Source organism: Styela clava, chromosome 6, assembly GCF_964204865.1.
Source record: "Styela clava chromosome 6, kaStyClav1.hap1.2, whole genome shotgun sequence".
NCBI lineage: Eukaryota > Metazoa > Chordata > Ascidiacea > Stolidobranchia > Styelidae > Styela > Styela clava.
This window is the reverse complement of record NC_135255.1, coordinates 8,586,066-8,613,328: the sequence shown is the minus strand read 5'-3', so window position 1 is coordinate 8,613,328 and position 27,263 is coordinate 8,586,066. Positions and strand designations below refer to the sequence as shown.

At 35.7% G+C, this 27,263-nt stretch overlaps 3 protein-coding genes across 5 annotated transcripts; 2 read left to right on the top strand and 1 right to left on the bottom strand.

Moving 5' to 3' along the window:
* The first annotated feature begins 10,069 nt into the window (after positions 1 to 10,069).
* On the top strand, positions 10,070 to 12,332 carry LOC120331741 (DNA-directed RNA polymerase III subunit RPC4-like). Its single transcript, XM_039398881.2, has one exon. It carries the CDS (start codon positions 10,203 to 10,205, stop codon positions 11,232 to 11,234), a length of 1,032 nt encoding a protein of 343 aa, XP_039254815.1. The 5' UTR covers positions 10,070 to 10,202; the 3' UTR covers positions 11,235 to 12,332.
* A 302-nt stretch (positions 12,333 to 12,634) lies between these two features.
* On the bottom strand, positions 12,635 to 16,623 carry LOC120331756 (sperm microtubule associated protein 2-like). 3 transcript variants are annotated; one of them, XM_039398898.2, is made up of 6 exons: positions 16,447 to 16,623; positions 15,900 to 15,947; positions 15,557 to 15,682; positions 15,246 to 15,477; positions 14,196 to 14,418; positions 12,635 to 13,766 (listed from the first exon to the last, which is right to left on the bottom strand). In XM_039398898.2, the coding sequence occupies exons 1-6, from the start codon at positions 16,469 to 16,471 to the stop codon at positions 13,599 to 13,601; spliced, it is 822 nt and encodes a 273-aa protein (XP_039254832.1). In that variant the 5' UTR covers positions 16,472 to 16,623; the 3' UTR covers positions 12,635 to 13,598. The 3 variants fall into 3 exon arrangements, with proteins under 3 accessions (XP_039254832.1, XP_039254831.1, XP_039254833.1); XM_039398897.2 differs by having other exon boundaries at positions 15,900 to 15,950; positions 16,447 to 16,617; XM_039398899.2 differs by lacking the exon at positions 15,900 to 15,947 and having other exon boundaries at positions 16,447 to 16,617.
* Positions 16,624 to 16,764: 141 nt separating this feature from the next.
* On the top strand, positions 16,765 to 21,317 carry LOC120331765 (sodium/potassium-transporting ATPase subunit beta-1-interacting protein 3-like). The gene is made up of 8 exons (XM_039398910.2): positions 16,765 to 16,972; positions 17,717 to 17,798; positions 17,991 to 18,046; positions 18,124 to 18,204; positions 18,671 to 18,868; positions 19,707 to 19,767; positions 19,860 to 19,920; positions 20,472 to 21,317. The coding sequence occupies exons 1-8, from the start codon at positions 16,916 to 16,918 to the stop codon at positions 20,494 to 20,496; spliced, it is 621 nt and encodes a 206-aa protein (XP_039254844.1). The 5' UTR covers positions 16,765 to 16,915; the 3' UTR covers positions 20,497 to 21,317.
* The last annotated feature ends 5,946 nt before the right edge of the window (positions 21,318 to 27,263 follow it).

The window sequence follows — 27,263 nt, the reverse complement described above, 5'->3', positions numbered from 1 at the left end:
TTTATGATGGATAATAATAACAGAAAAGATAATAAAATACAAGACGATTAAATTGATAAAATGAAAATAAGTAATAGCGAAGCGATACATTGCGAGTTACACACTATATTCCATTCGCAACGTGCGTCGCAATCGAGTTTACTTAATAGGGTGTGGATAATTCGAAAGGTTTGTTACGGTCAAACTTTTGATTCCATTTGAGCTTGGGTGCTCGCATCTGAGAAGTTGCTAGCACTTTCTATATCTTCCGCGTCAATTTCGACATCGGATATCTGGTGTATTTCTTCTTGTTCGTCGAATTGTACTACGGGTTGTCGTTGAATATTGAGAAGTCGTTGTATCGGCTGGAACAATCCATTTGTTAATGCATTGCGAATTGTAACTCGGCAGTTTGGCAAACTTTGAAAAATGAAATATCCTATGTACAGGAAAGAGAGAATGGGTATAACAAATAATGCGTAAATAAGGCAAAATCCTATGACGTAATTCCATGCTGAGCTCTCAACTCGCAAGAGCCAGGCAAATATGTTGCCATTGACGGCTTTTTGAATACCGTCTTCCAGTGTAGTGATATCAATAGTTTCTGCAGAGGTTCGTCCTCCTTTGTAATCGTCATTCAGTTTGTTGAGTTCCGAAATTGTAACTAAAAGGTCGTCCATGCTTGTAGCGGAAATTTCCTCTTCATTTGCTAAAATTTCTTCGAGAAATGAGCTGTAATCTTGTGTAGATGGGTCGTCAAAGGTTGTATACAGTGAGGGGTATACTTCTTTGACATTTTCGTTTCTGGATACTAGTGAATAATTGAAATACTTGTAGTAGCTGCCATTGATTTTGAAAATTTTCGTTTGTCCAAATCGTGGTGATTCAGTCAGTAATATTTGATTGAAAACAACGTTACTGGCGTGGATTTGTCCAAGTTCTGTAGATCTATTAGGCAAGGTATATGCAACAATCGGACGTGTTGCATACGAGTTGTTGAAGAAAAGTGTTGGTAAAACTGTAAAATTAGCGGAAACACAATGAAGTTCGACAAGAACATCTCCATGAGCAATTGCATGAACTTCACGTCTTAAAATTGCAGATAGTATTTGAGAGGGGTACAACTGTGCTAGCGGTTTCAATAAATGGGAGATCATTGATTCGACACGACATTCCAATTCGTGTATTCTGTCGTAGAGTTCGGCGAATAATTCAGAGTCGTGATCGGACGATTGTTGTACAATCGAAACAACTTTTGAAAACCAGGTACTGGTGACGTCATGCCATGAATAGGCAACGCCAACGACCTTGTTTCAGGCAAATAACATGCACTACTAACAATAAGTGGTGAAAATATTAAAATACACAGTAACTATCCTTATGTACTTGCTACAATATACAACCAGAATTTGAAAATATAATGCACCACAGATGAAAAATGCATGTTTTACTTATTATTTATAAATACGGTAACAGGAATTTATTGGACACGTAGTGGACATAACGATCGTTTCAATATTATGTTGTTGTTCTTGTTCTTTGACACGTTTTAAAAAAGTCGCTTTTCTCTTCGAATACTGGACCAATTGCTTTGAAATTTTCAGTGGTTGAAGATAAAAATTTTCTCCAGAAGGCTATTACTTTTTTTCTCTCGCTATGACGTCATCAAAAATTATGTGACTCTACGTGTCCATATATTTGAGCATAGCTCTCTTGTTCTGAATACTTTGCTAGCAGAAGTTTTTTTTATTTTTTTCAGAAAACAATGATATGGAGACATTTTTTATTTTTAATGGAACATCACCCCAGACTTGAACACCGTAATATTTTAAGGATTTCTTCCCGACATCAGTGGAGACTTCTGGCGTGTAATAGGATCTTATTTTCTTGGATCTGGTACCATACTTATGCACATTTTTTAGATGTGTAAAATAGTCATTAAAGGCAGGGGGAAGAATGCCAAAAAATCTGTTATCAGTACCCGTAAGCGGCACGTAGTTGAATAAGTTTATCTAAACCAGTTTATCAGCGCCAACCGGCGCCAACACTTTAGAATTTATTCGCTATTTGATTAAGGATAATATACTGTAGACTTGTAGAGTATGGATTCTTCCAAGCGTCCAATTCCTGATTCGCCAAGTACATCACAGGAGGAAGATAGCGCACTAATGGCGGTTATAACAAGCACTATTCTTCGCCAAGTACTGATACAATTGCCATCAATGATTGATGAATGTTTGACCACCAAAACAACACCATCCAGTCCATCGGATCTTTCAAGAGTTGCCGAGTCTAGTTTTCAACACATTCTGAGTTCACTAGACTCCTCATTGAAAGATATGAGAAGCGAACTCAGTGTGATTGCTAAAGCTCAGAGTGACCTCAGGGACAGCCAAAAATTCTTATCAGATAAATTCGACTCGATTAATAAATCTCTTAAATCCACACAAGATATGGTGAAAAAACAGCAGAAAAAGATTAAAGATCTAGAAGAACTTGTGGAAGACCTTGAGGATGATTGCGACCACCTGGAAGACCGTGTTGAAGACCAAGAGAGAAGATCACGATTGGAATGTCTCGAGTTCCACGGTATAGCTTATAATAATAACGAAAACACCGACCTGCTTGTATGTAAACTGTCAAAGATCATTGGAGTGAACATTACCACCGCAGATATCTACAACTCACATAGACTAGCACATGATAACTCAGATAAACCTTCTGCCATAATTGCTCGCTTCACCTCTAGGAGAGTCCGTACCAACATAATTACAAATAGAAAAAAACTGAGAACAGCAAAAGACCCTAATAAATTCTTCAACTTCTCCAAAATTTTCATTGCGGAGAACTTAACGAAAACAGCTAGATCGCTTTATTTTCAATCAAGGGAACTAAAAAGACAATGTGGATACAAATACCTTTGGACTAACAATGGGAGAATTTTTGTCAAGAAAAACGATGACACGAAAACAAGACAAATCAGAAATGAGAATGACCTAGCATTCATCAAATAGGTCAGTTGCAATAATATTTTATTACTCGCATCTTCTTATACTGATTCTCTATAAATTCATGATGTTATTCTCTTAACGTATATGTCCAACAATTTTAACATTGTCTGCAACAATATTGAAGTTTCGAAATTGAATTCTATTCGTATGTCTTCTGATCTTATTATTTTTCATACTAATATTCGCTCTCTCCATAAAAACCTTGACCAACTAACTTTCTTATTATCCTGTTTCTCATTACCGCCACACATAATAGCTTTAAGTGAAACCAAACTAGTTGATAATTATTCTTCAAATATTAACATAGATGGGTATACTTTCATCCATGCACCATCTCTTACTAAAGCAGGAGGCGTAGGTGCGTATATTAGAAATGATGTTACCTATACTGTAACCATAGAAAATAGCATTCGGTACTCTAATTGTGAAAATTTATGGTTTGAAATTTCTTTAGAAAATTTTATAGATAACCTGGTAATCGGTATTATTTACAAACACCCACGCAATGACATCTACGACTTTACGAACTTACTCGAACAATCCCTGTCTAAATTGGCTAATAAAAAATTCCTCATTGTTGGTGATTTTAATATTAATTTATTTTCAGCAACTAACAGCACCCAAGTTGCAAATTACATTAATATGCTTGTGTCACACAATGCTATTTCATTAATATCCGAAGCCACAAGAGTCACCCACACCTCAGCCACTCTTATTGACCACATATACACCAATTTGACACATCTAGAAATTGACTCCTTTGTCGTGCATTCCGATATAACTGACCATTTCCCCATACTTTGTTGTTTAAGAGGCATTAGACCCACAAAAACGAATGAGTGTGTATTGTCAAGAGATATGTCACTGTTCTCAATTGATGCCTTTCGATCTGAGGTACATAACATTATGAATAATCGATTTTCCTCAATTAATATAACTGCTGAGAACTTTGACAACACATTTGACGAATTCATACAGTCATTCGTTAGTACCATCGACCGGCATGCCCCACTTCGACCTCTATCGCGTCGTCAAAAAAGGCTGAGGCTAAAGCCATGGCTAACCAAAGGGTTAATCACTTGTATGAAACACAGAAATAAGTTGTTTAAAACCCATTTTTTACGTGGAACCCCCTTGCAACGCTCATACTTCAAAAAGTATCGCAACACACTTACTTCCGTATTAGACAAAGCGAAGCAAATTCACTACCAAAATCTTATTTCCCAGACCAAGGGTAACCCCAGGTCTACGTGGCAAATCATTAATCAAATCACAACCACAAAAAATAATTCCAAGCATTCGATAGCTGAAGTATGTCCTGAAAATGGCAGTACAGTTAAAGACGGTTGCTTAATCGCAACCGAATTTAATAAGTACTTCTCAACTGCTGGATCTAGCTTGGCAGCCAAGTTTTCTAATGACATGTGTGAATTTAAGCCATTTCTTCGTAACCGTGTTAGTAAATCAGCTTTTATGACTTTGGTCACAGAATCCGAAATGATAGTGGAAATTCTAAACTTGAAGGAGAGAAAGGCAGTTGGGCCGGATAACATTCCTCCCCGCTTCCTGAAATTCGTTGCTGACCCGCTTGCGCCGCTTCTAGTTAAATTGTTCAACTGCTCGCTCTCGCTTGGAATTTTCCCCTCATCCCTCAAAGTTGCTCGTGTAATTCCTCTCTTTAAATCTGGCAATAAAAAACTTGTGTCAAATTACAGGCCAATTTCAATTCTTTCGTCAATTAATAAAATATTTGAACGTTTAATTCATAATAGGCTCAGTAATTTCTTTACAAAATATGACGTGATAAATAAACATCAATTTGGTTTCCAGAGTAATCACTCTACGTCTCATGCAATTTTAGACACCATCTCTTACATTTATGACAAATTAGAAAAAAAAGAATTTGTTAGTGCTATATTTTTAGATCTCAAAAAGGCATTTGATACCGTTAATCACAATATTCTAACCCAAAAGTTATGGCATTATGGTATCAGAGGTATACCAAATAAACTTCTCTACAGTTACTTGAGTGGCAGAACTCAATTCGTTCAAGTAGGAACCCACTGCTCCCCAGTCTTACCAGTGACTCACGGGGTCCCACAGGGTTCGACGTTGGGTCCATTATTATTCCTCGTCTATATAAATGACCTCACCCACTGTTCTTCTTTCTTCGCAAAACTATTCGCTGACGACACTATACTTCTAGATAGTGACAAATCTCTACCAGCTATACAGTCACGAGTGAACTCTGAAATTGTAAAAGTGGTTAATTGGATGAAGGCTAACAAATTGACATTAAATATCGATAAATCTAAGTCTATGCTTATTTCACCAAATAAACATAAAGCCAATCATAATTTATTAATCTGTATTGACAACATTACATTAGAAAAAGTCAATTCTTATAAATATCTGGGCATATATTTAGACAGTCAAATGAAATGGGATATTCATATAACTAACTTGGCTGCTAAGTTATCTAAGTCGGTGGGAATACTGTACAAACTCAGGCATTTTATACCAATTTCAACTTTACGTATGGTTTACCACTCGTTATTCCAAGCCCATATTCAATACGGTATTTCTGCATGGGGCTCCGCTGATAAAACTCTTTTACGCAAAATTGAAATAATGCAGAATAGGGCCATTCGTGCTGTCTCTGGCAGTGGACCTTATGCCCAACTTGATCCAATCTATTATAAACTTCGTATTATTAAAATGGTGGATATTTATAAATTAGAGATATTGAAATTGATGCACCAACATCACAACAAAAAACTCCCTGTTACATTCACTGATTATTTCTTGAAACAAAGCAGCGTGCATTCTTATAGAACACGATCCTCTGCCAGTAGTTCCTATTATGTAACTCATTTTTCAACCAAACGTACTCAAAATTCGATAAAATATACAGGCGTTAAATTATGGAATGCTGTATCCGATAACATTCGAATTATGAATTACAATTCATTCAAACAAGCTTTGAAAAAATTTTACCTGGATTCCTATGTATCCTTCTAGTCTGCTTCAATAAGTGGTATAGATCCCTTATAAGTATAGTAGTGTACCGTATACAACCCATGTCCCCCACCTTTTGTGTGGCTCGATTTTTCTATAACTGGTCATTCGGTCCAGGATCTCTATTTTACCTAAACGATCGTGACTTTTTTCACCTCTTAATGCCATTGGCATTGTCACCATTTTTCTTTATTGTCCTCACAGAGCACGACCATTATCACTGAGTTCGCATCATTGCCCAAAGTACATGTGGAATGAACTTTTCCCATCAAAACAGTTTTTCCTGTCTGAATTGTACTTATATATTTATTTATTTATATATTGCCGTATCAGTACTGATACTTAATCCAACCCGGCTTCCCCTGTTATGGTTGCTGGGAATTCCCCTTCAGTTGCTAAGTTTCTGCAGCGTCCTGCCAGTCAACAATTTCATATTGTGATTGCGATCACCCGAGCATGACGCTGCGAGACTGACATACTGATTTATCGTAAACGCGTTTTTTCTGACTTTTACTCGACACGATGGATATTTGTTCCCATTTAAACATTTCTCTCTCGATTCCCTTCACATTTCTTTTTAAACCATTCTCTTTTGACTTGCTCTCTCGATTCGATTTACGTTTTCTAAATTTCCCCTGAGCTAACTTAATTCTAGATTAATCATTTCTTCCCCGACTCTCTTGATTCCATTCATACTTTTTATTTAAACTTTTCTCATTTGGCTTACTCTCTCGATTCGATTTACGTTTTCCAAATTTTTGCCCTGATCATATATAACTCAACCTTAATCATTTGACGTTTTTTTGACGTCATTCAGCTTTAATGGTGTCGCTGACACGATGACTTGATAGTCTTTCGCGGCTCCTCGTTAATTGCAGTCGAAACATTATGTGTCTGTTGTTTTCTTTTGCCTTGATTTACTATGCTTGTGTTGTTCATAATGTTTCTTGCACGACGAAAATAAATTATCTGAATCTGAATCTGAACAGTCTTAAAAGGCGCGACGGTGTGGCTCAACGGGCTAAGCGTTAGGAATACGCTCGCCACTGCACCTCTAATTACTCTGCGTGGGTTCGCAGGCTCGAATCCCATGCAGGGATGGTTATGTGCGAGAGGATTGCTGGACTCCTCGCCGTCGTTGGGTGGTTCACGTAACCGCTGGTCGGTTACGGCTTCCTCCACCACCAAGTCCATGCTTCCGAAAACAAACAATTTGACTTATCCCATACCCGACTTGGAATGGTAACCGGACGAGAGGCCGTGGTTCGCCATATGGATAAGCCGTCTTATCGGCTTTCCTCTCCCCCGGGATAAATATGTAAATTCTATCCTATCCTATCTAAAATAAGGATACAACATTTTGCAACAGTAAAGTATAAGGAGGGGTCAAGGGTCGGGGAAACATCCATCACGTCTATTTACAATCAATTGCTATGTGCCACATTTTCCATAAGCATGCGCGGCATATGACATACCACCTTTTAAAGTTTATTACATTTACCGGTACAGGATGTCGTATTCAATAGAGGTACCGGTACCCGCCGTACCGGTATGGTTTGGAATTCATGTAGGACAGTCCGGTAGGTACCGGTACTTGACCTTACTGTACCGGTACTAGTAAATAATAATACTTTGGCGCGGCGGTGTGGCTCAACGGGCGAATACGCTCGCCACCGCACCTCTAATTACTCTGCGTGGGTTTGCAGGTTCGAATCCCATGCAGGGACGAGAGGATTGTTGGACTCCTCGCCGTCGTTGGGTGGTTCACGTAACTGCTGGTCGGGTACAGCTTCCCCCACCGCCAAGTCCATGCTTCCGAAAACAAACAATATAACTAATCCCATACCCGACTTGGAATGGTAACCGGACGAGAGGCCGTAGTTCGCCATATGAATAAGCCGTCTTATCGGCTTTCCTTTCCCCCGGGATAAATAAGTAAATCCTTGTTTGCCTTGGAACGTGAACAAAGTTCTTAAATTTGAAATACGTTATCATAAGGTGAGTGAACACACACCGCTTCTTCTTGGCAAAACTTCCATCTTATATACCGGTACATTCTGTACGTTTTAAATCTTATCTAAGGTTTTGTTTGCTCTCTTGATTTCATAATCAGTTTTTATTTTTACCAATCATTTTATTGTTATGCTGATTATGGAGTCGAAATAAATTTATATCACATATGGCATATTCGATGTCTGATTTTTGGTATGTTTGACTCCCAGCAAAAATAAGTTAGACGATGTCTTTCTAATAAATGTTATTTTACTATTCCATAATTCACAAAATTTTATTCAATTTTATTTTCTAGTTTTTTTTCTTTTTTATTAAGGAATTTTTTTTCTTATTTTAGTATATCTCCGTACCTGTATGTGCGTTAGTGTAAATTAATTTCCGGCAAACCCAACCTAAATTCTGTAGGCTTCAACCTACAGGGGTGGTGACTCCTCTACGACCCATGGGCCGGGGCCACGGCCCATCTAATTGGGCCACATGGGCCGTGGCCCATCAAGCTATGGGCCGCGGCCCCGCCACCCGCCAGGAAAAATTTAATTATCTTACCAAAATTTTCAATTTTTACAAAATTGTCAATATTCGAACCAAAAAATAAACTCCTGTAGTATGTGTACCAGGTTAGGGTTTGGGCAAAATTTTGTTCAGATTTTTTACAGTATAGTTCTATTATGAGTTTGGGGACTGTTTGTGTTAGCCAAGTGAATAGTTTTTTTACACAACTTGATGGGCCGCGGCCCATAGCCTGATGGGCCGAGGCCCAATTTGATGGGTCGTGGCCCCGGCCCATGGGCCGAAGAGGAGTCACCACTTCCACTCGCTTCAACCGGGTCCGGTATAGTTTAGTACCACATGCACTTCTAGATGGCCTGGCTCAACAATTTTTGCATTATGTCATTCCTAACCCCCACCTGACTATGTCACCAAAACATTACGTCACTAAGACACAATAGTGGCGTAATAAATATCTCCCAAGTGTACAGATGGTTGTCCAAATTGCGCAGACGATCACCCGAAATCGAGCAAGCTATTTCTCTCGTTTTCTCGTCGCAGTGATCCCGATATGAGAGAGACAGCTGGCGTTAGTGAGTTCGGTATCGTCGGCGCAGATGCCATTTCGGACGATGGTAGCTATATATGGCAAGCTCTATGACGTGATTGTGACGTCGTAGTGACGTAATTTATGGATGACATAGTAGGGTGGGGGTTAGAAATAACATAAACAAAATTCGGTATGCTACGGTCAATTTTTTTTAAATGTTTTTATCAACTATTTTATCATCTGTTATGCTGATTATGGAGTCAAAATAAACTTATACTTATGTTAAATAAAATTGAAAAAAAAATTTATATATAATTTGGAAATAAACGTATTTACTTATATCTATTGTCATACAGTCAAATGTAAAACTCAGTTTGAGTTTAAATGTGAATTAGCGATTCTCAAGAAAAAAATTGTATGAATGCTAAGGCATAATCAATATTCTATGATTGTACGACTCGGTCACCGAGGTTAGTCAACAATGAACAAGTTGCCGAGCGACAGCACACATTCATAGTTGTATTTATTGGGATATCTAGTTATTGACTAATGACTGAAAGTTGAGGGGCTCAAAAGTCGTTTTGAGCAATATACCACATTTATAGACTGTCGCATTACATGATATCGAATATGGAAAAATTAGTGTTATCTCATCTCCATGATTCTTGCTATCAAATTATGGTATCTAAGAGTGCTATATAATGATTTATTACTAAATGATTTTTATTACCATCAATTTATTTCGAAAATTGTATTGTTTTAGGTTGATTCAGTGCAACCTAATTGTATGATTATTTACTTTAGTGATGGCTGACTTCCATTAGCTAGATGTTGTATTTTAAATTTAACAAATGTTGCTATTGCTACTCCTATGATATTAATAAATTTGTGACCCATGATTATTAATTAAGAAAGCCTTTCTATCTGGAAATATTAGAGCTAGATTCTAAGCTGTTGTTGTTTTCTCTATTGACCTATTTCCTTTCCTTTTGAGATAATATTTATCATTTTGTTTCATATCTATATTTTGCAGTGTTCATTACAATTGATATAGTATTATTAATATGCTTTATAAATGATATTTGCATAACATTGAGTCCCAAACCTTAAATTAAAATAATACTGAAATAAAACTAGCACTAATGCCGCGTTCAACTGAACGCCCTGGACGTTTACCGTCTCTGCGTGGTCCAAGGGATCTAACCCTTGGTGGTGTCAGGAAAAAGACTTTTACTCCTAACATCCCAGTGAGAAAAGAGAGAAGCAAGCAAGAACAAAAGACAGATGAAGTTTCAACAAGATCAAAAAAGGATGGCTCCAGACGGGATAGACAAAGAGGAAGAGGTAGGGGGCGTGGCAGGGGCAGACCTGAAATTATTCAATCACATTCTATCTTTGAAGCGGGACCTAGTGCAGAACCTGTGGCAAAACGTAACGATGCAGGTTTTGGGACGGGAGGTGGTGGAGGAGCATCAAAAGATGCAATTGAAAAACCAAGTATAAAACAGGAAATATTCGATGAAGATTTAGAGAAATCAAAGACTGAAGAAGCATTGAAAAATTTAGAGGGGGATTCTTTATTCATTGCTGATTTAGAAAACGACGATTCTCTGATGCCAACATCTCTTCCTATGTTCTCATCATTGTGGCCGCCTGGAGCAGGCATATCAAAGCAGACTATGAACGATCCGGAATCTTCAATTGAATGCAGTAATGTTTTTCTTGGCAGTGCTTTTAAACAAGAAGCAAAGGATCCAACAGACGTTCTTATATTTCAGTTACCTGACACTCTACCTGCTGTACCACCTTCCACTGATACACACATTAAAACTGAGCCCGGAATTAAAATAGAACCTGGAAAAGTAAAACAGGAACCCGGTCTTGATGTTGCAAATGCGGAAAATAAACATTGTACTCTGGAAGAATTATCAGAAGGCTATGTCGGTAAACTTCAGGTAATGAAGTCCGGTAAATGTAGACTGTTATTGGGAAATATAATACTGGATCTGACCAAAGGGACTCATTCGTCATTTCAGGAAGAACTTGTGTCCGTACGTTTACCACCTGAAGGCCAGGATTCTGCGCAGGGACATATGACTGTTTTAGGTAATATTTCGAATAAGATAATTTGTACTCCTGATATGGAGCATTTAATAAGGCAAACCCAAACATGAATTATTTTTCTAGACATTATTGAGTCAATATTTAAAATAACACAAAACTACTGTAATGATCCTATTTAGGCTTCGCTTCATTAATATTTTATATTTGTTTAAATTTTTAAAGTAAGAATGACGTTAAATTAAAAATGAAATGCTGAGTACAATATTTGTATCTGTGGAACTGAGTTATTATAGTTCAATTATTTAGGCAAAGGAATCTCGAGTCAAAATAGATGTTATGAGTCACCTTTCAGATCTAATGGAATGAAAGATAATTTTTAAAATTGTAAGCAAACTTTGTTTATTTCTTCAAATCAATCAAAGTCTTGTATCAATGGGAAAGTGATAGTTTTTAACATTATGGTTTCAAGAGCCACATTTGACTAACATGAGGCAATTAATCTTTTATATCACTTTATTGCGCAAAGCATAAATTTACAGCAAGTTCAGACACTGAAAAGGAAAAATCCCAAGACAAAATTATTATTATTTCATATTCTGAAACTGTTACACAAACAATAGTATTGACTGGTAGAAGTTGATACAAAAATAATGCTTAGGAAGAGAAATAATAACTCTACCTGCTGTACCACCTTCCACTGATACACACATTAAAACTGAGCCCGGAATTAAAATAGAACCTGGAAAAGTAAAACAGGAACCCGGTCTTGATGTTGCAAATGCGGAAAATAAACATTGTACACTGGAAGAATTATCAGAAGGCTGTGTCGGTAAACTTCAGGTAATGAAGTCCGGTAAATGTAGACTGTTATTGGGAAATATAATACTGGATCTGACCAAAGGGACTCATTCGTCATTTCAGGAAGAACTTGTGTCCGTACGTTTACCACCTGAAGGCCAGGATTCTGCGCAGGGACATATGACTGTTTTAGGTAATATTTCGAATATAATAATTTGTACTCCTGATATGGAGCATTTAATAAGGCAAACCCAAACATGAATTATTTTTCTAGACATTATTGAGTCAATATTTAAAATAACACAAAACTACTGTAATGATCCTATTTAGGCTTCGCTTCATTATTATTTTATATTTGTTTAAATTTTTAAAGTAAGAATGACATTAAATTAAAAATGAAATGCTGAGTACGCATATGACTTACAGTAATATTTGTATCTGTGGAATTGAGTGATTATAGTTCAATTTTTTAGGCAAAGGAATCTTCAGTCAAAATAGATGTTATGAGTCACCTTTCAGATGTAATGGAATGAAAGATAATTTTTTAAATTGCACTTTGTTAACTTCCTGTCTATTTCTTCAAATCAATCAAAGTCTTGTATCAATGGGAAAGTGATAGTTTTTAACATTATGGTTTCAAGAGCCACATTTGACTAACATGAGGCAATTAATCTTTTATATCACTTTATTGCGCAAAGCATAAATTTACAGCTCTTTTATATCACTTTATTGCGCAAAGCATAAATTTACAGCAAGTTCAGACACTGAAAAGGAAAAATCCCAAGACAAAATTATTATTATTTCATATTCTGAAACTGTTACACAAACAATAGTATTGACTGGTAGAAGTTGATACAAAAATAATGCTTAGGAAGAGAAATAATAAACTTCTTAAAATGTACTTTTGCTTTTAGATTTCAAAAAAAATATAATAAAACAATAGGTAAGCTGGTTATGGCTAGGGATGTCCAGCAATTTCAGTTTGAATAATCGATATTTTCAGGATCCTGATTTATGTTAAATTTTGGTGCACAAAGTTAAACCATTTCTATTATTAAAATATGGACATCCCTATATATTATGGCACTAGGAAAATTGGCAATCATTTTATAAATGGCAAACTTAGGTAAATGTCATCTCAGATGGCAAGCAAATCAGTTACAAATAAAACACTGTATAATCTCATTTAAAAAATAGCTTGAAGCAGGTAAAAAGTCATCACATGATGTAGGCAAATAGGCAATCTTGAAACACTTTTATGGAAAAATAGTTAAATTTAGCACAATCTCTGTGGTGTTGGCTCCCATGTTAATTGTGTATGTGAACAGCATTGGAGTAATAAAGAAATCTCTTTTGGCCATATTAAACAAAAAAAGGCATTTGTCAAATGTATAAAACACTTTTGAGTGAATGAATGAATTCAGCAAGCTTAAAATAATCAAGACCGAGTAGTATATGATGATAATAACAGAAAATTAAGATATTGTATTAGATTATGAAACCACAGCGCGTATTTGAAAAGTATCGGAAAAATAAAAAAATTTATCAGGTTTACCAAAATACATTGAAGTCGCAGTGAATAGGGCATCAACTAATTTTAAATATGAGTAATGTATATTTTTTCTTGATGTCCAAGGTTTACAATTAGTTCAGCTAGAAGTTAATCTCTTTTGAATTCATACTTTTTTCGGTCTTACTTTTCTTGGTATTGGAAGAGCTAAGTCTACAACTCGGGGTGAGGGCACAGCCATTCTAGCTGCAAATGATACTCTGTAAGGATCGTAATCTTGATCAAGAGCCTGTCTCGTTTTTGGGCGAGCTAATTGCTGAACTCTCGTTGTGGCCTGTATTGAGAAATAAAAAAAATTATAGTGATATCTATACAAAACATGGCTAAAAACTGTGTTTTCAAATCACTGTTGTTTGTATTTATTTGGCATATTTCACAATTAAGACACATTCATAATTAAAACCCAATTAGTCATCACATTGTGCCCTTTCAATTCGTGAATGAAAATACCATCGGAGACCGGTTATTCGTGATGAGTCTTAAATTGCTTTTCATTAGGTCGTGCCACAGGATACTTGTTTAGTAGATTAAAGAGTAGAGAAATGACGAGGGTGTTTGGTTTTCTTGAAAATCAAGTATGAAAAACAACATTTGTGTTGATATGGAATGTGATGTGGACATCCATTTCTTCTTTGTGATTATATTCCCAAGCTGTTGGAAAATACATGCATAAAATACCAAGCGTGAAAATGTAATTGTTCACCTGGACTTGCATTACATTTGGAGCAACAGGCCAGATGACCGATCTATTTCCCATGTAGCTATTGGGACTCGGTTTTGATTCAGCGAGTTGCTCCAATCTTGCAGAGGCGATATGTGTTTTTGCAGCAGGAGGTATGGTTGAAACCCATTCTCCCCAATCCCATTGACTGTCTGATCTGATTGGAAGTGGTTTGTATTCTTTTGCTTGTGATAGGGTGTTTAATCTAAACACAAGGATAATTAGTCTTTTCACATAAATATGTAACCTGGCTAGTAAACTTGTACTTCGCAACTACAAGGCAACATATGGTTGCACAATATTCATTGATTGCAGGGAAACCATCTCCAGTGAAAACCCTATCACACGCTGATTATTATAGATTCGTAGCATATGCAAAACTTTAGAACTTTATTGGGGGTGAAGCTTAAAATTTCCTATTGTAGCAATAGAGCAGAAACGTAGTAGAGGGTGACCCCCACAAAAAGAAAACAGATTTGGAACATATTCTAAAGAGAACATAACTTTTGTGTAAAGCGCCATAGATTACTGAAACTTTAAACAATTATAAACAAACAAAAGTTGAAGTGTTGAATGAATTTTCGCAGAAATAATTGAGAAAGTTAAGGGTTCTGTTTTTTAGATCACTTGAGTAGTCACTTAGTATTAAACTAGATGTTCAGTATCATAAAGGAAAGGATACTCCCGTAGTATGTGCAACAAAATGGCAGACACCGAAACGTAGTATGTGTATCAGGTTAGGCCATAATTTCAGATACAAATACTACGGGAGTCACTTTGCTAGTCCCCGAACTCGTAATAGAACTAAAATTGGAATAGAATTATGACCTAACCTGGTACACATACTATGTCCAGGTGTCCGCCATCTTGTTGCACATACTACGGGAGCAGCCTATAAAGAACTTGTTTGTATTTGCTTTACCATTGTAGTCTTTTGCTGAATATTGCCTCCTAACTAATACTAACATCAATTCCTTAAGTATGGAGTTACTTCTAAAAAATGTGATGTTAAAAACTAAAGAAGGAAATTACCGTTCTGAAGGCTTGTTATGTAATGCACCATATGGTACTATTGAATAAGCTGATTTCATAGCGACCCAATTTGGATGAAAAGGTTTCGATTGGGACAGTTCATTTAATCTTGGAGTTGGATTTCGACTCAATGCTCCACTGGAAACTTTCCATATTGAACTTGGTCTGTCTGGCTTGAAATCCGGATGATATTCTTTGCTTTTTACAAGTTCTTGCTGTCTTTTTGTAAGAGCTGGAAAAATGTATTTACATATTGTAATAATGCACGATGACATCAGATGGGAAATAAATATAAATTATTAAAAAGTTACCAAATACTGTTGGTGCGCTCGGTGGAACTTTATCAACCCAGTAAACCGATCTTCTGTCTTCTAAAAATCCAGGTGGAGTCTTTTTAAATTGAGCCAAAATGTTCAGTCGGTCCTCAGAATATTTTACTGAAATTCAATGGTATATTATCATTAAAATCTTTAGAAGCACCCAGAAAATTCACCTATTGAAATGTCGACCCATTGTACCTTTATAACACACACAAAATGGACTACCAGGATACACCATGAGATGAATCTATCTGTGATTTTTTTCCTCAAAATAATATTTTTAAAGAAAAAAAGTAAACGTAAAGTGACAATTTTTTACCTTTCCTGCACTTACCCTTTCGTTTTACATTACTTTCGCTGCCACTGACAGAGGATCTTTTTTCTGCTGTTAAAATTATGTGAAACATTCATAACTAATGATGCTTTATTTCCATAAAATGTCACTATTGACCTGGAAAACCACTGTTGTGATATGACAGTATAATATTCTATATAAGAATACTGATATGAAAACAGCCAAATGCTTCTGTACAAACTTGTTAATAATCGACAGCGTGTACATGGCAATCTTGTAATATATCAATAAATATCTGCATAGATTTGCTTATGCTATAAAAAGGGGAAGAAATACCGGTACCGGTATACCTTGATAAAAATTATCACTCAATATACAGATATAGGTGTACAAAAATGATTTAATACTGCAGTGAGGTTTTGAGGTTAGTCATGAAATATCCATTTTCAGCTTTTGCAGCAAGTGTATCTCAATCTACTAACTCAGACTTTGCCAATAATGTGTAAAAAGCTGCACCGTATTGCAAGCAATCACCTACCGATGAAGGTAAAGTACGGAAAAAAAATACGAATATTGTAAAAAGTACCTGAGCTGTCCACAGCTGTTGCCATTTTTATGCTTTTACTTTATCAGTGGCGAGAGCCCACTTCAGCACTTTCACCTGAATCCGCTATTTTTTTTTCAGATGCGGCGTGCGTTTCCTTGGTGATGAACCCTTCACAGTTCAAAGATTTTTAACACATAGTGTAAAAATTTGTTTAACATATAATTTATTTTAAATTATACTATTTTTTTTGTTTTGAATATTTTTCATATTTGTATTCGATGATTTACTTAAAAAATATTCTAATATCACTCCAATTACTCAAAGTTCATTTCTCCTTGGTTAACCTTTGACACTCTTGAAAAGTATCCAGAGCAAATCTCCATATTGGCCTCATCTACTTGGTATTCGCGCAAACAGGACTTGCTGTGTCTACTATTTTACCTTGCTGTCGTGAGTTGTTTCTTTGACGGATGGTGGGTTGGATGTGTTCCTCACATCATTGACGAACATGGGATGTTCATGTAATTCACGGTGTATTTTTGTTTCAATCTGCATCATACAACTGGTGAGAAATTTTGTATTTTTTTTTAAGGACGAACCGGGTAGTTCAAATTTTAAATTCAATTCTTGCTGTCTTAAATAGCACGTACCGGTAGGCTACCGTACTTGTAATGAAGGCTGTATAATGATTGTAACATCCCAAAGTAAATTGTTAAAACCTGTAGACCATGAGGGGGTTAATGTTAGTCTCAATTTTTGAAGGCTCAAGGTATTTTAAATATAACCTGAAGCATTTGGGATTTGCTGATCCTGTAATCATTGAAGATTGTGAAAATGTTATCGAATCGTCGTATAAGCACTGAATCAAAAGATGCAAACTTGTAAAATGTTTCAATATCTTCCTTCAATTTAATGGTAAAGTGCCATTCCATCGTATAAAAGTAAGATATTATGTAGAATAAAACAATGATTTTAATTTGAGGAGTCTCAGAAAAAATAATCTTAACATTGTTTCATGTTTTTGTTGAGACTAAATCCTTTCTGAATCATTTATTTTAATGTGCGAGCAATTGACTAATTAAAGTTGTAGCCTATAGGCTACTATTTGGCTGGATTTAAATTTACTGTTCAATATATAATTATAATTTATTACTAAGGCAAAACAGCTAAAAGTTATGTTTTTCGAAGATCTGTCGTTTCTAGTGCCAGGAAGCGATAATATGAATATATATGTTATGTTTTGTCAATTTTCCTGCAATCTAAATTTTATATATTAATGTTTTTATATTATTCTTCATTATCATTTAAGGTAACCGTCACTTTTCGGCAAGTTTTTGATTTTCTTGGATTGCAATGGACCTCAATTGTTGCGAATTTTTGTCAAATTTCAGGTAAGTCTGATATAATACAAAGCTTTTTACTCAATATTATTAAACGAACTTGATGCTTAGAGAAACTTTTTAATTATGTGATGATATTTCGTTCATAGAAAAAAATAAAAAAATTCCCTTGTTTTATTTTAATTTGCCTTGCCATTTCATAATGCAATTGACTACATAATAAATGTTATATATATATTTCAGTTTTAATTTTGGGACTTTATGGAGCATACCAGTATAAAAGAAGAATCATCGCAGTGGTAAGATTATTTGAATATTTTTAAATCATTTATTTTTTATAGAACGTTTTATTAAACTTTTTATATTTGTTTTTCAGTATGCTACGTGGACTTTAATATGGATAGGATGGAATATTTTTCTCATCTGTTTATATCTTGACATAGGGATCTTACGTCTGGTATATATTTTATTTTTCAATTTATTTTTCAAAAATAAAATATTCAAAATATTTTTTATTCAGTAGCCTTCAGTTATTATCAATGAGATAAAACAATGTCATAGGGATCTTACGTCTGGTATATATTTTATTTTTCAAAAATAAAATATTCAAAATATTATTTATTCAGTAGCCTTCAGTTATTATCAATGAGATAAAACAATGTCAAGGCCCTACCAGCATATGCTCATGCATGATTGTCTAAATTATCAAGCTTGTTTAAAACTGTAATGCAATGGAATTTCTTCCAACATTAATAATTCAAATCCTTCATGAATTGTTTATATCGTTCAAGTAGCCTTTAAACAAATAAAATGCATAGGAATTGTGTAAATTAGAATGTTGGTCTACTTTGAATGCTTTAATTAACATTTCACACTGGATATTTATGGCACTTAATGTGATAATTTTAATCCTATATTTTCAGAATAATCATGGTATTGCAGTCAATCTTGCCATCACAGACAGTTATTCATGGTTCAAAAATACATCGTTTTCTTGTGATTCTCTGTCATCAACTCCATTATGGCTAGATCCTACAACACCCACTAACATGCCTATTGATTGTGCGATTGATTATCGTTATATAGAAATATTCCAATCGGGCTTGCAGGTCGCATTCGCTGTGAGTTTCTCTTTTACTAGGTGTTTGAATTGTTAAAGTATGATTGAATTGTTAAAGTATGACGGATATCAAAAATTTCATAATTGTCTTGAGATGTACCGTAACAGATTTGTTCAAAATTCCCTTGCTTTGGTAGAAATTTGATGCCTGTACATAAATCATAGTGTTTTAAAAGATAATATAAAAAAGTAAAGTACTTACTAATGCATAAATAGTGTTCCATAACAGATTTGTTTAAAATTCCATTTGCATTGGTACAAATTTGATGTCTGTACATAAATAAATCATAGTATTTCAAAAGATAATATAAAAAAAGTTAAGTTCTTAATAAGGCGCTCCCGAAGTATGTGCACCAAGATGGCGCACAACCTGAACCTTAACCTGGTACACATACAATGTTCAGGTTGTGCGCCATCTTGGTGCAAATACTTCTGGAGGTCCCTTAATAATGCAAAATGGATCATTTTTTCAACAAAGTTTGAACACAAATAATTGTAAATTTATAGAATTGAATTTTTTTTATGCAGAATAGTTGAAATAAACATGATTTTGCTTGATTTTCTGTTTATTATACAGTTTTAGAAGTTAACTTGAGTGTATTTTTTGTTTGACCGCCAAATGTCAAATACTAAAAATGACAAATTTGGAAATAAAAATATTCTAAATTTTACCGAAAATCAGGAATCTATAATGAAGTATAGATTATAACTATTTTCGGATCAATTTAAATATTCCATTCATCTTAGACATCTATGTTTCCAATGCACTTATGTCTGAAAAACGAATGTTTGAAGAATCACTGTTCAAATTTTAATAAATAAACTTATCTATTTTCTAGTGCTTCGGGTTCATCATATCATGCTATGTTATTGGTGTTCTTGAAGATGACAGTGGCAGTTGTGAGTATTAGTATTATATGTAAAATTAGCATAATATTAAAGTATAGAAACAAGCAGTTAAAAATAAAATATCTATTTTCTAAATGTTCCAGTCGATTTCATTGGCAGTGATGATCGAAAGAGAGGTGGTCCGGAAGAATCACCACTTGTAAGGTTAGTGAATCTTTTTAGGAATTTTATCACAGATCTGTTCTTTTCCTATCATCAGTAACCTCACTCATACTATACAACATTCAAATTCAAACTGAATTTTTCAAGTAACAATACATTTTTTTTCACTGCCGTATAATTAAAAATGTTATAAATACCAGCAACATTTTAAATACAGTATTTGGGTTCTTATTACGCAATTGAACTGTTACTTTGATTACTATAATTGTAGCATGAATGATGCGATGCGTTAGCTTCTTTTCAAAATGATCTGTTGTAGTTAGGAGAAAAGATATACTTAGGGTAAAGGATTCCGTTTCATATAAAAACTGTTGTTAAATAACTATGTATGACTTGGGCATACATTTTTTATGTTCTCACATTTTCTCAATATGAATAACTGCATTTATAACTTTTCGAATAAATATCATACACAAACGAGATTGTTTGTTGCTTTGGACCAAGATTAAGTACCCGATGTTAATCAATTTCTGTTGTTAAGAGTCATTACGGTAAATTAGCAAAAAAGAAAGTTAAAATGTTGTTATTTACAGATCACATCGTGTTGCTGAGGAATAAAATGAAAAGATGGGTGTTAATAAAATTGTTTCATTTGTCCAATACAACTGATGCTTTTTGCTGGCTTTTCTAAATATTTTTCTTGATCTACGGATTATTATCTATATTATGCTTTGTTCATTTTGTCATCTTTGTACTTTTATTTGATGGGGCTTTTTCTATTTTTAACAATTTGTTTGAAGTGTTATGAAGCAGTAGTTGAAATCATTTGATATTTAGTATGCTGCGGTAGGGATTGGCACAACATAAAACATCATTTTTACATCAGATGGTGCAAGTTTTTGTTTATTACTTTGTTAATTACTCAACTCTTTCTTTCGCATGTCTGGTACATTTTTTTACTTCACTATCAAGTCTGTAATATTTTTATGCTTCGTTTTTGCACAATCATGTCTGCCATTCATCATTATTTCATGTGGTTGAATTATTATTTATGATCAACAGAAATACAACACCAAGCCATAATGAAAAGAAGAATATTGTAAAATCTCCTGAGCATGTTAGAGTAAAAAGAAAATCGTACTTTATTATGGGATTGTTTATTCACCATTTTCTTTATATCACACTTTTTCACATTGTTCTATCAATTGTATAGTCACAACAATCTAGATCAGCAACAGTTCTATTTCACTGATATTGTACAATGTAGCTCATACTGACCGACCACTGTCTGTAAATTATGGGTGGTGAATTTCTATATTTTGTTTTTAATAGAAGTTGATTTCTGTATTCTGGCGAATTTGCAAGTTCTTGTTGAAGTATATTTCATTTATTTGCCTATGTTTATGCTTTGTTACAATGAAATTAATCGCATAACTAAATTTTAGGCTTGGTTTTCTGTTAAAATCCAGGATGTCTGATTATAAGGTTCGCACTGCCACTACTTCTTCATTCATTACCGAATGTTATACAGGGCATCTAACAAATTTTGTTACCGGTATCACATACTTCCCTCGTCAGGTCAGCCAAGTGAATATAACCGCTGCCCGTAGGTTTCAGTCACTCTACACAACTTTAAGTAAGGTAGGCGAACAAAATTAGTTACCTTCGTATTCGTGCACACACTTCTGGAGCGGCCTATTTTCAATAGGGTACCTTGGGAATGAAAGTTCGAACCTGCGAAACCACGCGGGGTAATCAGAGGTGCGCTTGTGAGCTTATTTCTAACGCTTAGCACGAAGCAATACACCGTCATCGCCGATTAGAATTCAAGAGTAAGCAATGGTGCGAATGACCAAAGCGTAAAAGCTTTCAGGAATCGAAATAAAAAAGATAGGTCATCTACGTAACATGAAACCCGCGTCGACGATGGGCGCTGAGAGTTTTAAAGTCGCTTGTCATTCCATTCAGAAGTACGCTGCGCTGGTTCAAAGGTAAATATACCCAGGTGGTTATCGTCAACGAAGCCGCTTGCTTCCTCTACCGCCGACCCCATGCATAATAATAATATAATTTTATTTCGATCTTTCGTCTACAACACAAATAAAAAGAACACAGACAAGGTCAACTGAAAGATCGGGAAAGTGGGCAAAACCTATATAAAGGTTTATAACGAACGCTGTAACCAGCGATTATGCCCATTCACACACGTGAAACACACCAAGACAATCATACTAGAATAAATTAAAGAACAGAGTACATAATCACGAGAAAATAATACATAATCACGAGAAAATAGAATCTAACATTGACTTGTAAGCGGCCAGCTATCATTTCTCGGGACAGATAGGGAAATTATATAATTTGTACACTTGATGCTAGGCGAACTAACTTCGTTCACACGTATTCCAGGTCTAGATTAACCCTTAAACGGAATAACCACGAGCTTAGGGCACTAAGAGAAAAGGGGAGACCACAGAAATTTCCACAGTCAACTTTTCAATGGCGCCTCAGTGTTTAACGAAATAATTCGAGTTAGTCTGACGAGTCAGCCCCAGAGGCGTAGCTTAGGGGGGGCAATGGGGTACATATGCCCCCGGGCGCCAAGGTACAGGGGCGCCAAAATGGGACTTGCAAAAATGTCACAACGAGGGTAAAATACCAGTCACATAAAATAAATCTCACAAGCAAGATTGCACCGGCGGCAGTCTAGTCTTAGTACATGGCCAACTGCACACTTGGTCAGACCACTTACGCCGACGTCATCAGGCACATAGCTCGCGCACGGAAACAAAGCAAAATCTGATTTGGTAACGTTAGGTAATAAAATGCACTGGGTTAAATACGTGGTTCTGTATCGATAAGTTCTTGCCTGCGCACTACGATGTAAGTTGATATAAGTTCTGTGCTGGAGACGAAAAGCAACGGAATTTGGTTTAATGATGTTAAACAGCGAAGTGCTGATAATACATGTTTTGAGTAGTACGTGGTTTTGTATTTCGTGGTAAGCTGCTAAACGTTTCCAGGTAGCCCACGACGCAGACCTTACTTTTGGTGGCAAGGGATTGTTCAGTTCCCGCCTGTCAACAGCATTCATAAAAAGTGTAGTTTATACTTAGCCCTGGGCCTAATATTTATAACAGTGGTTCTTAAACTTTTTCGAGCGCGACCCAAATCTGAGTTTTATGAATACTCGCGACCCAATCCTAAATAACGCAAAATGTGTTTTTAATGTTAGTACAGTTTGACTCAAATACAGACAACTATTTATTAGAAACAGTCCATTGACTCAGTGAGATTGATAAAACTGAAATTTCCTTTTCATTATATCTTCAATACACAGCTCTATTTTACTTAACGCAATACGCAAGTTGTCACGGGTATCGAGGCGATTGCGAGCTTAGTTTTGATAACCGTCAGTGCCAAATATCCTCGCTCGCACAAGTGCCTTGTTGCGAATTGTAGCAGAAAAGGCGTCCGCTGTCCGTCGCAAACACGACATCCTAGCTGGCCTTCGGTATCTCTCGCAATATACAACTTTTTACTCATCAAATGTGCACACACTGCTTCGCTTGCGGTAAATGGTGCCTCGAGATGAAGTCACATTTTCTCTAGATATTGAATAATCTAATGTCGAGAAGCGAGCTTTTTCATTGCGTCGTCTATTACAATTTACATTACCAAAAAGACACCCATTTTTGGTTATTTTAATCGACTAAGACGACATTCCACGCGGTCAACACAACGACAAGCGACGTACATGGTTACCGATACCATAAAAATAATACACGTGACTGGCAAATCAGAATTGTGATGTAACAATGAGCTCAAGACAGTTCTTTCCGTGAATGACATTTTATATTTCATTATTTTTAAATACCAGAGTTTAGAAGCTAAATTGAAACATTGGGAAAGCTGAAAATTCTTCCTTCTCCTCTTAGATTGCCCTTGCATTGATGACCTTGTCGCATTTTTAAACCTTCCGCGACCCATGTTTGGGTCGCGACCCATACTTTAAGAACCACTGATTTATAATGACCACAACGGCATCGCAACAACTCAGTTTGATGCATTGGTGTCTACCAGCCATTGGCTCTTCTTGGTTTTATTGTGTCTTTTGGAGACGACGTTTTCTCGAATATGCGAATTTCTCTACAAATTTTGTTAACAATACCAGTTTCAATTGCAAGCTGTGAACGGTCTTTCAACAAATTTAAACCTATTTTGTCGTAATCGCGTGCATCAATAGGACAGGATAGTCTCAGTGATGTTCTAAGTCAGGGGTCGGCAAACTTTTGTCGTTCGTGGGCCAAAATTAAAGGTTGCAAGTCATTAGTGGCCCGCATATATTTTTAGAAAGTTAAAAAACGAGGGAATGGCCAGTAAATCACATTTTTTCACACAGATTTCAGTTAAATTTCAAGCAGCGCACAAAAACTGATCATTTTCTGCGCCATTAAAGCATTTGCACTCAGCATCAACTTTTTTACGTTCTGTTGCCATTTGTCTATCTATAATCAATTTAAACGAGTGATTGTGAATTATATACTTGTTAGATTATAATATAACTTAGTGTCTCAAAACAAATTCTGTTACGTAAAAAATATAATCGTCAATACAGTTGTTTTGTTAATATAATTTAGTGAAGCGTCGCGGGCCGGATTATATTGTTCCGTGGACCGGATCTGGCCCGGTTGCCGACCCCTGTTCTAAGTGTTGAAAGAAAAACATTGAAAAAAAAAACAGATTTTGATGACGTGATTAACCAGCTTGCGACAGTGAAATCAAGAAAAATAAATTTATTGTAGACTATGTAAATCATCCTTGACAATAACTGAGTGGGACATTATGGACATACTTTGTATAGCTTTGCTTCTTCGTTAAGAGAGAGATTTATTTCCACAAACAATGAAAAAACAGTATTAAATAATATCAATAATTTTTATAGAGTTAGACTATAATGAAAACAATGAAAAATAGTATAAAACAATATCGATGACTTTTATAGAAGTAGTCCAATTTACACATTGTTTTGTGTTAGCCAGTATGCAAGACCGTTGAAGGTCATCAAGGCTCCTGACCAATTTAACACTGTTATTGATTAAGAAGTCGGAATTAATTGTTACAATATAAATATAAAAAAGACGGAGAATGAGTCGGCAGATATTTTAGTTCCACGATTCAACACTAAAAGCACATTGTGATAGAGTTTAGAGGACATGTGTAAAATATATATAATACCAGTGCTACATTGTGATCTAGTACATTACAGATCGCCATAACAGAGTCGGTCTCAGTATAAAATATAAATGAACAGAATAGCACAGACACATTTGCACCATGTTATATAAATATTACGGTAAGACAATTATTAAGTAAAATGTTCCATTAAAATTTGAATTGTTTTACATATACAATTAAATGTAATAGAAAATATGATTAAACGTGGAGGTCGGGGCGCCAATTTTATAGCTTGCCCCGGGCGCAATATATTCTGGCTACGCCTCTGATCAGCCCTCAATATTGTTCCGGTTAAAATAAATTTTGAGATTTTGCTTGTTTTTCTTTCTCAAGTATCATTCTTAAACCTCTATAAATGTTTGTAGGCATGAGAATTATTTCTAAATAATATTATGCAAATGAATCGAAAATGTATACTGAAGTCGTTCCACGTTTGAATAGCATTTCACCGTAACTTCTATAGGCCTTCTGTTAAAAAGCGTCAGTTACAAAGCAAGACTTACACGATTTGGCGCTGCTTTATTATGCTGATAATTCTGTAGGCGTATAATGTTGCGATGATATTGTAGCCAAGTATGAATTTATTATAAAGCACAACAAGCACAAGCTTACGGCACCAGGACAAAGAAAGCACAACAGAAATTTTCATAGTATAGTGCCCAACGACTAACGTACCGATAGTGCCTCGGTGTTTGATGAAAAGATTGCCCGGACGGTTCGGACCTGAATATTAGCCCAGTTGAAATAAATTTTGCTTTTTTTCCCCAGGTATCATTTTAGCCTCATAAATGTATGTACGTAAGTATGAGAACTATTTTCAAAAAAATCATGTAAATCAATCATAATTTGGCCTTTAATCAGTAATGAATACTGACACTTTCATTCAATTTCATATAACATGGAACACTAGTTATTTTCCTATTATTTTTTAAATATACTTATACCTTACATTATATCCCGCGATGTCACTCAACGACTGTATAGCAAAGTAACAAACCCATATGGCGAGTTGTCTCTTTCTCCCTCCGAGCTCGCGATACCGTATCTGTACTCAAACAGATATGAGTGTCTCCAATGGCTGAGAATGAAGTGAATTTATGAAGTTTTAGACTGTCCACCCACTGCCGACCTGTCAGTTTAGACTAGATGAGCAAAGTCTGTACATACATTTTTTATTATCAAAATTGATCAAAGCAAGGTCTGAACTGATACAGCTAAAGTCGCGATACGGCCATACCAATGTCGTAACTGAAATATCGACCTCTTAAATACGATTTTTGGACTTATCAGAACCTTATCCTACACCTTGGGTGTCGCTATTTGATAAACAAAATTCGTTCCCGCGGTTTCCCTTCCCGGCTTTATCGATTACCTGTACAACTGTGTGTGTTTTTAGATTAAAATATTTTATTTCGCCATGCATGAAATATTGTAAACAAATAATAATGAATCGAAATGAATCAAGTCACAAAAATAACCCACAAAGTTTCGCGAGCAGTCGCGAAAGATCGTCCAATAATCGTGTCAGCGACACCCAGGTGCAGGTGGTTTATTTTGTAGTCTTAGATCGTACGTTACGGCAGTGAATACCAAAGTGGTTTATAGCACCTCAATGGTTTATAGTCCTGTAGTCACTTTGGCGAATACGGTACCGGCATTGTCCCGAGGGCCGGGACTTGGAGCTTGCAGAATAGGATTCACATATTTATCCCGGGGGGAGTTGAAAGGCGATAAGACGGCTCAATCACATGGCGAACCACAGCCGAATCCCGAGGTTAAAGCTTGCAGAATAGGATTTACATATTTATCCCGGAGGAGTGGAAAGTCGATATGACGGCTTAATCATATGGCGAACCACAGCCTTTCATCCTGTCACAGTGTTACCTGTTGACTACCAGTCCATGTTTGCAGGTCGGATTCTATAATCAGTTTTATTTATTTTGCTTTTATCAATGTCGACATTTTACCGTCTATTATGCTGATTATGGAGTCTAAATAAACTTATTTTCTGAAGCATGGACTTGATGGTGGAGGAAACTGTAATTACCGGTAACCCGCAATACTCTCGTCTCGCACACGGTATCTGGATATCAAAATATTGCTGTTTGCTGCAACAGTCAGTATTGTGTCATGCTTATTTTGATAAT